This window comes from Pinus tabuliformis, chromosome 8 (genome assembly GCF_031772625.1).
Source record: "Pinus tabuliformis cultivar Carrire ecotype Pingquan chromosome 8, CPIR1, whole genome shotgun sequence".
NCBI classification, from domain to species: domain Eukaryota; kingdom Viridiplantae; phylum Streptophyta; class Pinopsida; order Pinales; family Pinaceae; genus Pinus; species Pinus tabuliformis.
In genome coordinates, this window is record NC_142294.1 from 464,266,705 (window position 1) to 464,280,859 (window position 14,155).

The 14,155-nt window shown below is 39.1% G+C and overlaps 1 protein-coding gene across 1 annotated transcript in view; it reads right to left on the reverse strand.

Annotated features, from left to right (window-relative positions):
- Positions 1-14,155, reverse strand: part of LOC149236052 (F-box/WD-40 repeat-containing protein At3g52030-like) — a 344,460-nt gene that overhangs the window by 65,402 nt on the left and 264,903 nt on the right. Inside the window, 1 exon segment of the mRNA XM_089372304.1 lies at positions 209-348. Coding sequence (XP_089228430.1) covers positions 209-348 — 140 coding nt within the window.

A 14,155-nucleotide genomic window follows, 5' to 3' on the forward strand; every position in this document is an offset into this window, starting at 1 on the left:
TTCAAATGCTTGCCATGATTTTACCAAGTACTAAATGGTAGAATTGATGATGAGCAACGTTAAGTTGGAACAAATCTAAGGCAGCACTCATTTCCAAACTTGCAATTACAGAAAATGATACCTATTATTTACAATATCTGCAAGGTGCTACTAGGAAGAAAAAGGACCGTCATTAAAACAAAATGAATAGAACAGTTTTAATCTATACCTGTAACTGCAGTTGAATGTCTAAGAGATGCTATTTTCTGCCCAGAAGCTGCATCAGAGACAGACAGAGACCCAAGGGAAGTACCACTGATTAAGAACTCATCAACTATGGAGAGACAAGTCACAGCACCACCATGCTGCCTGCATTGCAAAAACACCAGTTAGTTGATAACAAGACAACCATCCAAACTTGCCACAAAAGTTAATAACCAAACTAAGCTCAATGCAGTTACAAAATCAACAACTTTTCAAAAGACGTGTATATCCATGTACCCTTGAACTTGTTAGTATCCACATCTCTATTCATATACTAAGTCTAATGGCCAACTAATTTGCTCATAAAAATAAAAATAAATTGATTTCATAAACAAACATTAAGTCATTTCCTGCTCCAAAACAAATCATGAAAAAAAATGGAATGGAAAGGCAAATAAAAATACTTTAATGAATTGGCTAGCACCTCATGTTTAGGAGGGTGAAACTAAATATTGAAAGACTAGATTGCAGCTTTTAAAGGAATGAGCAATCATAATCTTTAGAAGCGATTAAAATTGCACCTGAGGAGAAGAAGGAAATCACAGTTGCAAAGATAAATGATAATCCTGCCCACAAAGATAGCCAATCAAGGTTGCAAAGATGAAGGCAACTGCAATGGCAAAGATGAAAGTTGATTATGCCCGGGGAAATTAAGATAATCGAAATCGAGAAGACAAAGGATGATCCCACTTGCAAAGATGAAAGGGGATCATGCTCATGCAAATGAAGGGTGATGGCACATCTAGAGACTAAAGGTCATTACACTTGTAGAAATGAAGGTGGTCACAGTCCCAGGGACAAAGACTGATTGCATGCATGGAGATGAAGGAAATCGCAGTCGCAAAGATGAAGGCCCATTGCACCAGTGGAGACAAAGGAAATTGTGGTCGCAAAGTGATAATTTTAGATAACAATGGTATGTTCTATGCTTAAGAGCAATTTACTTCAATTTTTCTTATTAGCCCAATATCAATTTCCAGATTAGCAATCACATTAACATGATAGTAAATGCAGATAGAACATAAATAAAAAGCAGAAGACAAGCCAAGACAAGAGGACACAATATTTGGCAGATGCCAGGGAAAAACCCCAATGTGGGGAAACCCTTTGATCAAGTCTTATTATTATTCTTCAAAAGTTCAGCAGAGAGAGAGTACAATATACAAAATTCACTTGCCCAACCACTGTCAAATCTGTCCAGTCAAACCATAGTCAACAAGATGCCCTAACCAAAAAGTCAACATTGGTCAACCGAGCAAAATTACTCCTCCAAATCTGCTCGGTCAAACCCAGTCAATTCGGCCTCCAAGAACAATCCAAATTAGTCCATAAAAAGTTGGTCAAACTCGGTCAACACAGAGTCAAACTTTCAGTCAACGCTGGTCAAAGAGCCTAGAAATTTGAAAACCTCGAAATCTGTGCCAAGAAATGCGGCCTGCCCAAACAGAATTTCTCACAAGAAAAATGCAATCAAACAAGGTCAAACGCTGCCCGGTCAACGGTAGTCAAACCTGCTACAACTTGGCCAACACAAAGATCAGAAAACCCTAGTCAAACTTTCGCACGTGTGGAGAAGAAGAAGGTTGTCTAAAGTTTGTATAACCCAATCAAATGAGGGGAGAGAGAGAGATGTGTGAGATGATGAATGTCCAAATGAGGTAGATGCTCCTTCTATTTATATGCAACGTTGAAGGTGAAGAGACGTGACTTTTGGGCTTCTGAACCTACATTAGATTGTTGACCGACCTTCACAATTTATCCATAAAAGAAATAAATTCATAATTCCATTTGTACATATTAGAATGAGATGATCTTTAGATCAATCCTACACCTGCAATCCAATAAAAACATCAGCTTCATCATTTGAGATGTCCAAGGTGGATTTTGCCCCTAGTTGCCAAATTTAACACTCCCTCTCAACTAGGGAGAACTCCACCTGTCAAATCATCTGTTAATTTGTACCATCTCTGACATCCCTGATATACTCTACTCTATTGAACCATGAAGAAATAATGAAGAAGAAATGATCGAGAGTGTGTCATACCACTCTCCACTGACCCGAAGTCAATCTTCCAATGATCGAGAGTGTATCATACCAATCTCCACTAACCCGAAGTCAGTCTCCATTGATCCCAGATCAATATCAAACATCCTAGCATAGGGAGTACGGTAGTACATGATGCGTGTTGAAGAATCTAGGGCATACATAATTACGAGTGATTCTTCTTTACATGATAACAATTTGTGAAGTACTTAAACAATTTATCTTAGCTTGATATTCCATTCATTATTAGTGTGTGTGTTTACTTCATCAAACTGCTACCAAAAACAAAAGAGACAAGAACACAAATATTTGGCTTACTGCCAGGGCCAAAACCTCTCCCTCTTGGAGAGGAAAACCCACGCAAAATTCTTCTTATAGAGATTCCATTGACGAATACCAAGACCATGACCCTTGACACACTCTGCCTCTCCAAGACCAAGATCATCAATCCCTTCCTTTGTTCACTACTAAGGTCATCCTTATTACTGTTGTTGTACTTACTGTTGCTGCAACTTCACTGAGATCATCCTTGCTCCTTTACTAAGATCAACATTGAAGTACCATCAGTTAAGGTCACTATAGCTGCAACATTGCAAGACCTTCACACAAGTATACTACTGAGATATATGTCAACAAATACTTTGCTTATCTGGAATGTTAACAAGAAGTGTTACACCTGTGATCATGAGAATGTCGAGTAGGATAACAACTATATGTTGTTGTGATGTCATCGTGACCTGTAGGATCTTAGACCATTGAAACCCTTATCATAGCTTGTAACCCTTGTCACTGCTTCGCATTATGTTGAGACTATAACAGAGACATCACTTGGATTATCTTCATCATGAGAATGCTGAGATGGTTATGGATCTGAGACTAATCATGTTAATACTACGGCTTACCAGGGTTATGGAGACATTCTTATGGATAACCATCCAACCAAGGTCCTATCTGCTCCTCCATGTATCCGAAATCTACATGCCAGGACTTGTGAAAATTCTATCACTGCAACAGCTGATTTACTTTTCCTACTTATTTTACCATAAATTATTCATGAAATTACTTCAATAAACATTAAAATAAATATTGTTGCAGATATCACACCGTAATACAGAAACAAACATATGCACAAGAATCAACACATTGACACAGTTATTTTGGACTAACGTCCCAGGAAAAACCCAATGTTGGAAAACCGGTGCAGCGAGGGAGGGTTTTATTATTCAGCAATTTTCTAGTACAATAGGGTGCCAAACTGGCTTACCCACAAATAGACAAATTTTCCAGCACTTCTTCTGAACCCATCGTCAGCCCTACTGACCTCTACGTGACCTGAAATCCTCTGCGTCAGCCTATTGAGACTCTGCGCAACCTCTCTGGCCATCTACGTCACTCCTGCAATCTTTGCGTGGATGACACAGGCCTTGCTGACTCTGCCCAGTCTCCGCTGCCTCTGCATGACTCCCTCTGGCCCTACATCTGCCTTTTCTACCTCTGCGTTGATCTCCCGTCTCTCTATTCCGTACTTGCTGCCTCTTGATTTCTCTCCAGACCACTAGTTCAATTTCTCAGCTAACCCTGCTCCAAAAATTGAATTGACTGGTCTCCCTCAGTGTGTTCCCCAAGTGACCCTCAAGCCTCCTCTTATATTTTTCTCGTTGACAAATCAACGACCGAGATTAAGTCCCTAATCAATGACTAAGATTAGATCTGGCTTGATCCATGACTTTGGACCATTCTAACATAGTTTTATATTAATACACATTAATATTTTATTTTCCCTAAGTTTAGACTTAGGGACTCCATTAAAAATATTAATTATTTTAATATCTCCCAAACTGCTTAGAATCTGCCCAAACCCTTTCTGGGTATTGGGGATCTCATGTGCCTTAGCGTGTCCACCAATTTTTGTGGCTAGAGCACATCTGATGCTACCCCAAATCAACAGGACAACTATGCGAGATCCATCCACACTGCACTTTCGACCGAGATCCTCACTACTTCATTCATCCGAGATCCTCACAGGTATGTCGAGATCAGATTAATCTAGGTTCTGTTGCTCCTTATACCCATCCAAGGAGGCAGTTGAACCCTAGATCCATCCCACTGAAAATGTGGATCTTCTACTACTTAGTCACCCAAAAAATTCAGAGAGAAATATGCGAGATTTTTCCTTGTGTCTTTTGCATTGACCCTTCATGGGTATTTATAGTGGTTAGTGTCATTTATTTGAGCCGACGTGAACCATGAACCGACATGTCATTTTAACCAAGCCGACATGACTTCCATTTATTCAATAATTTCCTTTTAATTCATTTTTGGAGCTGACATGAGGATTTCTTCGTTGCATAGCTTGCAGACTTTGCTTTTGAGGTATTGATCTTGGTCTTGGAGGGTTGTTACACAACTTTGAAGACTTGTACACATTTACATAAACTCATGAAGAGTTTCTATACACATGATATGACTCTTTGATATAAATAAATCCTAAAGACATCAAGAAGAAGTCTTTCACCTAGTGACACTTTCTTGCTCATAAAACCCATGTAGCAAGATTACAAAAAAATAAAATTTTTCCTTTTATTACATCGTTTACAAAGATCATGTCATTATGAAGACCGAACCTAGTTACATTTTCTTCAACAATGCGTCCATTGGTAGTACTATGGTCCCTATCCTCATTTCCCAACGCATTGGCCAAATGAGATGTACTTCCAATGAATCCCGGACTACGTGGGTAGGTTGTATCGGCAGGAGAAGGTGAACCACTCATCCTGCTCATATGCCATAGGAGAAGGTGAACCACTCATCCTATGCATATGTTTTTAAAACCGGAACCGATGACCAAACCGGTCCACCTAATGAACCGGTTTCCTGACCGGAACCAATCCAACTAGGACTGGTTTGGTCTAAACGAACTGGTTTTAAAAAAATATATTAAATAATTAATTTTTAATAAAACAAAACTATTTTTAAGATTTAAAACCATGATTCCAAGCCAATAGAGACAAAATATGCAAAGTTTGCTCATTTATATACCATGTAAAGGTGAATATATCAAAATGGCAGCGAGTGCAATACATATCATCGACAAAATAGCAAAATACATAAGCAATGAGGCTCTAAATGGCCTATAAAGTCCAAAAACAATGCTGTAAGCTATGAGGCCATTGGCCTACTACAAGTCTACAGTGTACACACGATCAATCATCAAGTTCATCACCACTACTAGCCACAAGATCATCATCAGGAGATACATAGACATCATCTCGTTCAGAGTCTGAGGATGCCCCAGCCTGATCTGCAACCTCAATATCAATGCCACCAATAACAATAGAAGTGGACCTAATGGAAGCATGAGTTTGTCGACCTACGTGACTAGTGCCTTCCATTGGTTCTTTGCCTTCCCTTGATGCCGCTACTGGTCCTGGTTCTGATGCCGCCACATAATTTGCTTCATCCGCCGCTAAAGCCCTGTCAATATCAAAATCAGCCTCAAACACAGGTTCTTTAGTCTCCTTCACCCTTTCTAATGTTGGATCAATATTGTCCAACACAATGGAATCTAGATCAGGTATTTTGCTCATTATTTGGTTCCTCCTCAGTCGAAGGTTGTATTGCACGAAAACAAGATCATTTAACCATTTTTCTTCCAAACGGTTTCTCTTCTTCATGTGTATGCATTCAAAAATAGACCAATTGCGCTCACAACCTGAAGCACTGCAAGTTTGACAAAGGACTCTAATTGCAAACCTTTGCAATTGAGGACACTGGCCACCAAACGACTCCCACCAATGTGCTGCAAAGAAAAAGACATTAATTAGTAACTTAATTTATAATTTGAATTATAAAGAACGTAAACAACTTTAACTTGAAAAGAAAAACAAATTGGAAATTGGAATTGCTTACCTGGTTGGTCCACATCTCTTGCCATCTTTGCCAAGTTTTTGCCAAAGGTACCACCTACCATAGTGAAAACGGTAAGTCATCTATGTATTTCCAACTGGTCTACATGGGTAGGGACCATGCACTCCAAGCAATAAATCAATCCAGCTCTAACCTCCCCATCATGCAGATCTCCTAGCCGATTTTTATAACAATAAATTGGTTTCAAAAAATACCCAGCTGCATGTATAGGATGATGGAGTTGATTGTTCAATTTGTTATCAATGATCTCCCATATACGGCCATATTTAGCTAACTTGTCCTTGTAAGTTGCCCGTATCTGCGCCTTTGACTGATCCATAGCCTCATAAATATAGCCCATGGCCAATTTTTCCCCATCCACCATCCTTAGCACCTTAACAAGGGGCTTGGTAATTTTCACAAGCTCTACAGACTTTTTCCAAAAATAACTATTTAACACTTTCTTTTTGATGTCTTTTCCATCTGGTCTACGAGCCCACTGAGATTCAGACCATTCTTCAGAGGAATACATTTTCTGCAAGTTTTTATGCTGACCATTGAGACATTGCAACGTGAGGAAGTGAGTTGCAAATCTCGTAATTGCAAGCCTAACAAGCTCTTTGCCCCCAGTGTTTTTCCACATTAGGCTCAATACCCATGAGTGGTTGTAAATGTATTTTGTAATGCACTTGGCATGCTCTACAGTGTTTTTTACCCACTCCACTTTGCCTATATCCTCAAGCATGAGGTCTATGCAATGTGCAGCACATGGAGTCCAAAATACGGTCTTATATTTGGTCTCAAGCATCTTTCCAACAAGAACATAATTTGAGGCATTATCGGTGATGACCTGCACAACATGCTGCTCCCCAACTTCCTGAATAATGTTATCAAAAAGCTCAAATAGAAGGGTTGCACCCTTCACTTTATCAGATGCATCAACTGATTTCAAAAACATGGTTCCTTGAGGGCAAGAAACAAGGAAACTAATGATAGTGTGGTTCCTTCCATCGGTCCTATTGTCGCACAGAGTGTCTAGGCACCGCGACAACGCTCAGACCCGGGGCTGTGACCCTGATCCCTGATCTCTCCATTTAAATCGTCTCCCTATAGCAGGCTAAGGGGGGTAGACCCTATGGGATAAAAGAGAACCAGCTGTGAATCAGTCAGTTTGGGAGACACAGGGAAGCAATCGAATACTTGATTAAGGCTTAGCGAAACTTAGAATTTGATTAAATTTTAAATGATTACAACCAGTGCCTTATGGAGTTAATGATCTAAGGTAATCGATTCACTGTTGCTGCTTATGAAAAAAATCAATGACTGCTTGAAAAATTTGCAAAATATCTGATATGTAACGAGCATTAAATAACCCAAGCAATGACAATAGATTTTTTATAGGTAAACAATGTCTTAGCAATTAAATTTTAAAAAAAAAAGATACAAATTTATTAATCAACCATGAAATTTAAAAGCTAACTAGTTCAAATCTAAGAAATTTACCACTTTTAAATAGTTAATCTTCAAATATAGAAATTTAAGCACATTTAACTATAGCAAAATGATAAATACTGATACCACAACAGTCTTTAACACAAAAAGACACCCAGAAGGGGATTTGACAGCGTAATTATCCCCTAGGTGAATTTCTCGATATATGCTAAGCTTTTTTTTTTTTTTAGAATTTTTTATCAAAGTTAAAACAAATAAAATTTCAATGAAACCAAAAATTGAACCTTTATTTTTTTACCTTTTTTATTTTTTTTTATTTTTTTTAGTTTTTTACATGAAAAGATTTAAAAAAAAAAGAAACTAAATCAAAGATTTAAGAAATATAATTAAAATCTTTAAAGAACTTAAATCTAAATATATAAAACTAAAAGAAAAATAAAAATTCACACGCTAACCCTAACCTAAATAATACAAAAAAAACTAAACTAACACATAAAAGAAAGGGTCGAGGAATATATTTGTTGTTGTGTATTATGCACGTCAGGTCGACGGCTTGGACGGCGGATGAGGAGTCAACAGTGCCGTTTGCAGGTTTGGATAGGCAATACGTAGGTGACAAAGGAGGAGGTTGCAGTGAGAAGATGCAGATTGACGAAGGGAACTGAGCTGTGGATGCTAGAGTTAAGCAGCGATGAAAGGAAATGGAGCAACGTTGAGGGACGGAGAAGAAATGACTACGGATATATATATATAAAAGAACGCAGAAATGGAGCAGCGAATGAGGGTTGCGTTTGGATGAGGTTTTATGCAGGTCTAGGGCAACGAGGAAAGAGGTTCCACGTAGGAGAAAGCAGCAGATGAAGAATGCGGGTTTGGATGGCAGAGGGAGCGAGAGCATGTGGGACGCTGAGGAGATCACGCAGGTCAGCAAAAGGTGAAGGCAGTGAGGACGACGGAATGGGCAGCGTGAGGACTAGCAATGAAGGGTTTCAGCTGAGGAGCGTAGGTGCAGCTATGAGGAAGGAAAGGGAATGTTGTTGCAGGTGGACAGAAAGGCTGCATAGGGAGGAACAGCAATGAGGGTTTAAAATGGTAGCAATAGGGAGAGGAGAGTAATACGCAAGAGAATAGAATCTGAAATCTCTAGGAACCCCTAACAAAAATTGAAATTTTCGATGCCAGTAACAGAAAAATTCGAAAAATCCAAGCAGCTGATAGATAATCTTAATTAAAATGTCGAAACTAATGCTTCAGATTTATTTGATGAAAAACCCTTATAAAACTTGTTGCCAGAAAATACTTGAAAGACCTTTGGACTGTAAAATCATGCCCCTGCCAAACTCTGTTTTTGAGGGATGCAGACTTGATTTTAAACAAGAACTTCCCTTTACATCTGTACCTGCGATGACAAAAACAAAACACCCAGAAACAATATATATAATGATGAAATTAAAAACCCCAAAAACCCAGTTTAATAATTACAATAATCACAAGCTAAAGGCTCTAAGCAGCCAGATCTATCATTATGCCACACATATTTTTTTAAAATTTTAATTTAAAATGAGGTGCTTCAGAAAAACACTTCATGCATCCACAACAGAAGTTCTAATGATAAGCCCGGGATCAAAACCAGCTGGTCTCTTCAGAAAATGCTATCCGGGAGTTGGCTGCTCCAACTGAAGACTTCCCCGAACGCTCGATGATCTCAAAAGAAAGGATTTCCTGCACAACTTAATTCAAACATTAACATAGAGAGAGAGAACGACAATAAAATTCAAATCTAATGGAGATACCTGACATTATATTCAAAAATTAAACTATCATTCAAACCCCAGTGACCAAACAAGATAAATGTGCTTAAATCACTCTTCAATGAGTTATCATCAATGGCTAAAAATAAATCTATACATGAAAATAAAACATCTTACAGCATTTCCACGAAGAGTAACACCAGCAAAGATTAACCCCAAAGTCTTTCTTTATTTGCACATGAAAAACGATTACAAGAGAGCTTTCACTTAGCACACGACTCTAAGATCGAATGATCTCAACTAACAACTGACCCCTTATTTAAAGAAAAATTTCCCAACGGCTAGTTCGAGTGATCCTTGTCAAAGTGATCTTGATCGTCAATGAAGATCAAAATATCTTTTAATATTATCCATCGAAATTATATTATTGAGGAAATTCGAAATTATCAATTAAATGTAAAAATTTTGAATTAATTTCCTCAAAAAATTGACTTTGACTTAACCCTAGGGACTAAGAGCATAAAATTTAGCAAAATAGTCATTTAACCTTAGTCCCTAAACCCCTTAAAATTAATTTTTTAAAGGAAATTACCTAGGACCTAGGACTTATGAGGGAATAATTATTTTTCTAACCAGGACTGGTGACCGAACTGGTCCACCTAATGAACCGGTCTAACCGGCACTAGTTTGGTCTAAACGAACCAGTTTTAAAAAAACACATTAAACAATTAATTTTTTAATGAAACAAAACTATTTTTAAGATTTAAAACCATGATTCCAAGCCAATAGAGACAATATATCAAAATGGCACCGAGTGCAATACATATCATCGACAAAACGACAAAATACATAAGAAATGAGGCTCTAAATGGCCTATAAAGTCCAAAAACAATGCTGCAAGCTATGAGGCCATTGGCCTACTACAAGTCTACAGTGTACACATGATCAATCATCAAGTTCATCACCACTACTAGACACAGGATCATCATCAGGAGCTACATAGACATCATCTGGTTTAGAGTCTGAGGATGCCTCAGCCTGATCTGCAACCTCAGTATCAATGCCACCAATGACAATAGAAGTGGACCTAATGGAAGCACGAGTTTGTCGACTTGCACGACTAGTGCCTTCCATTGATTCTTTGCCTTTCCTTGATGCCGCTATTGATCCTGGTTCTGATGCCGCCACATAGTCTGCTTCATCCCCCGCTAAAGCCATGTCAATATCAAAATCAGCCTCAAACACAGGATCTTCAGTCTCCTCCACCCATTCTGATGTTGGATCAATATCGTCCAACACAATGGGATCTAGATCAGGTGTTTTTCTCATCATTTGGTTCCTCCTCAGTCGAAGGTTGTATTGCACGAAAACAAGATCATTTAACTGTTTTTGTTCCGAACGGTTTCTCTTTTCGTGTGTATGCGCTCAAAAACAAACCAATTGCGCTCACAACCTGAAGCACTGCAAGTTTCATGAGGACTCTAATTGCAAACCTTTGCAATTGAGGATAATGGCCACCAATGTGCTGCAAAGAAAAAGACATTAATTAGTAACTTAGTTTATAATTTGAATTATAAAGAACGTAAACAATTTTAACTTGAAAAGAAAAACAAATTGGAAATTCGAATTGCTTACCTGGTTGGTCCACATCTCTTGCCATCTTTGCCAAGTTTTTGCCAAAAGTACCACCTGCCATATTGAAAACAGTAAGCTATCTATGTATTTCCAACTAGCCTGCATGGCTAGGGACCATGCGCTCCAAGCAATCAATCAATCCAGCTCTGACCTCCCCATCATGCAGATCTCCTAGCCGATTTTTATAATGATACTTTGGGTTCAAAAAATACCCAGCTGCATGTATAAGACGATGGAGTTGATTGTTCCATCTGTTATCAATGATCTCCCATATACGACCATATTTAGCTAACCTGTCCTTGTAAGCTGCCCGTATCTGCTCCTTTGCCTGATCCATAGCCTCATAAATGTAGCCCATGGCCAATCTTTCCCCATCCACCATCCTTAGCACCTTAACAAGGGGCTCGGTAATTTTCACAAGCTCTAGAGACCTTGTCCAAAAATAAGTGTCTAACACTTTCTTTTTGGTGTCTTTTCCATCTGGTCTATGAGCCCACCGAGATTCAGACCATTCTTCAGAGGAAAACATTTTCTGCAAGTTTTTATGTTGACCATTGAGACATTGCAACGTGAGGAAGTGAGTTGCAAATCTCGTAATTGCAGGCCCAACAAGCTCTTTGCCCCTAGTGTGTTTCCTCATTAGGCTCAATACACATGAGTGGTTGTAAATGTATTTTGTAATGCACTTGGCATGCTCTACAATGCTTTTTACCCACTCCACTTTGGCTATATCCTCAAGCATGAGGTCTATGCAATGTGCAGCATATGGAGTCCAAAATATGGTCTTATATTTGGTCTCAAGCATCTTTCCAGCAAGAACATAGTTTGAGGCATTATCGGTGATGACCTGCACAACATGTTGCTCCCCAACTTCCTGAATAATGTTATCCAAAAGCTCAAATAGAAGGGTTGCATCCTTTACCTTATCAGATGCATCAACTGATTTCAAAAACATGGTTCCTTGAGGGCAAGAAACAAGGAAATTAATGATAGTGTGGTTCTTTCCATCGGTCCATCCATCTGACATGATGGAACAACCTGTTTTGAGCCATGAATCTTTAAACTCAACCAAATACTCATCAATGGAAGATATCTCTTTTTGCAAAAGAGCTCCCCTCAAGTCATGCATACTAGGACCTTTGAAGCCCTTTCCTGCAGCTATAACAGAGTCCCACATAGCTTCGTAATAAGGTGAGCGAGCAGCATTAAATGGGATATCTGAATCATGCCACCATCTAGCAATGTATTGATGAGAAGTTTCTTTGCATTGTCTTTTCCAATGTTGATCCAAAGTGGGTTGAGAACTTGGCTGGAAGGAAGTGGGATTAGAAGAGGCAATGTTGGCAAAAGATGAGAAATAACTTTGGATGTTTTTTTCTCTTTGTTCCTTTTGATGGTTGGCCAAAAGGAGGATGAACATAGTGAAATGGGTCATTGGTGGAAGGGATAGAAGAGGAGTCTTGAATCTCATAATCATCATACCCACTCTCTCTCATGCCTTCTAATAATTCCATCTTCCTTGCAATGTCATCATGAATGGCCTTCTCCCTAGCCTTATCCTCATAAAAATTTCAAGCTTGGAAATGTATTCTACCCTAATAGGACCTAACAGTGCATTTGGTGCATCACATGGCTTTACATGGCCTCTTATCCCAGCCAAGTGTTGTTTCAACCTAAGAATACCCCCACCTCCAATAGATTTATGGCATAATTTGCATATCATTTTTCCATCAATTACATCACAATGAGCCCATGCACTATCCTTTCCTTTTAGAGCCATGTTTGCTTGAAATAATAACAATTTGCAAAGAAATCTGCCATTTAAAAAAAAAAATTGCAACTAAGCAACATGGAAAACCAAAGATAAATGTAGGAAAACAAATGCACATGAAAGCTACAAAATTTGATAGCATAGAGCTAGAGAGTTCATAGCATACATGATAGATCATAGAAGTGAGAATTTTATAACACATAAAAAAAATTAATTCATGGACAGCAGTCAAATGAGGAATTTTCAAGTGCAAATCCTTACCTGGAAATGCAAACTAACTTCCTTAGCCTCCTCTTGAAGATGGCAACTCCACTGACAGCTACACACTATCTCCAAAATAACTCCAACTCCAACTCCAAGATGACTACTTCAGCAAAAACTCAACACTCTCCAAGCTCACAAACAAACTCACGGACACTCACAAACACTCCAAATCAGTTGTGTGAGACAATTGAGAGTGAGAGGGGACTCTTAAAGGCTTGGAGAGGGTATTTTTGGAGGGAAAACACCCTTAGTTTCCCCCCAAAACCCCTAAACCACAATCAAAAGTCTGTTTTTTTCACTTTACAGTGGGCGTGCCTAAAACCGGCCGGTTTGATACTGTCCTAAACCAGCTGGTTTTCACCGATTAGGGCAAAAAAATGGAGAAATGGGCATTCAAACCGGGTTTTTTGGCCAATTTAGACCGGCTGGCTTGCTAACCGGTCGGTTAGATCGGTAACCGGTTTTTAAAAACGGTTTTTAAAACTATGATCTCAACCATCATGGGGTATCACAAGGGAAGGTGAACCACTCACCTTGTACACAACGCACCACTAGGAGAAGGTGAACCACTCACCCTATGGTCGCTCATTGCTCCAAGAAGTACCCCAAGCCCCCCAGAGCTCCCAGAGCTCAATATCCAACTCAAACAGGACCCTCATAAGAGGGTCTCTCCAGGACTCCAAGTCCTTCACGGAAGGTTAAGAATTTGACCTTCCCCTAGGGCTTCGTAAGAATGTCTATGACTTGATCATCAATCCCAATGTGATGGAGCTTTATTGCTCCCCGATGTACCATATCCCGGATAAAGTGGTACTGGATATCAATATGCTTGGAGCAGTCATGAAACACGGGATTCTCAGAAAGACGAATCTCACTTTGGTTGTCATAGAAGATCACGGTGGTATCCAGCACATGTCCAAATAGCTCACTAAAGAGATTCCTCAACCAAACAACTTCACAGGAGGCCATATTAGTAGCAATATCTTCGGCCTCAGGGGTGCTCAAAGCAATTGATTTCTGCTTCCTGCTCATCCAGGATATCGAAGCAAAACCTAAAGAGAAACAACATCCAGATGTGCTCTTCCGATT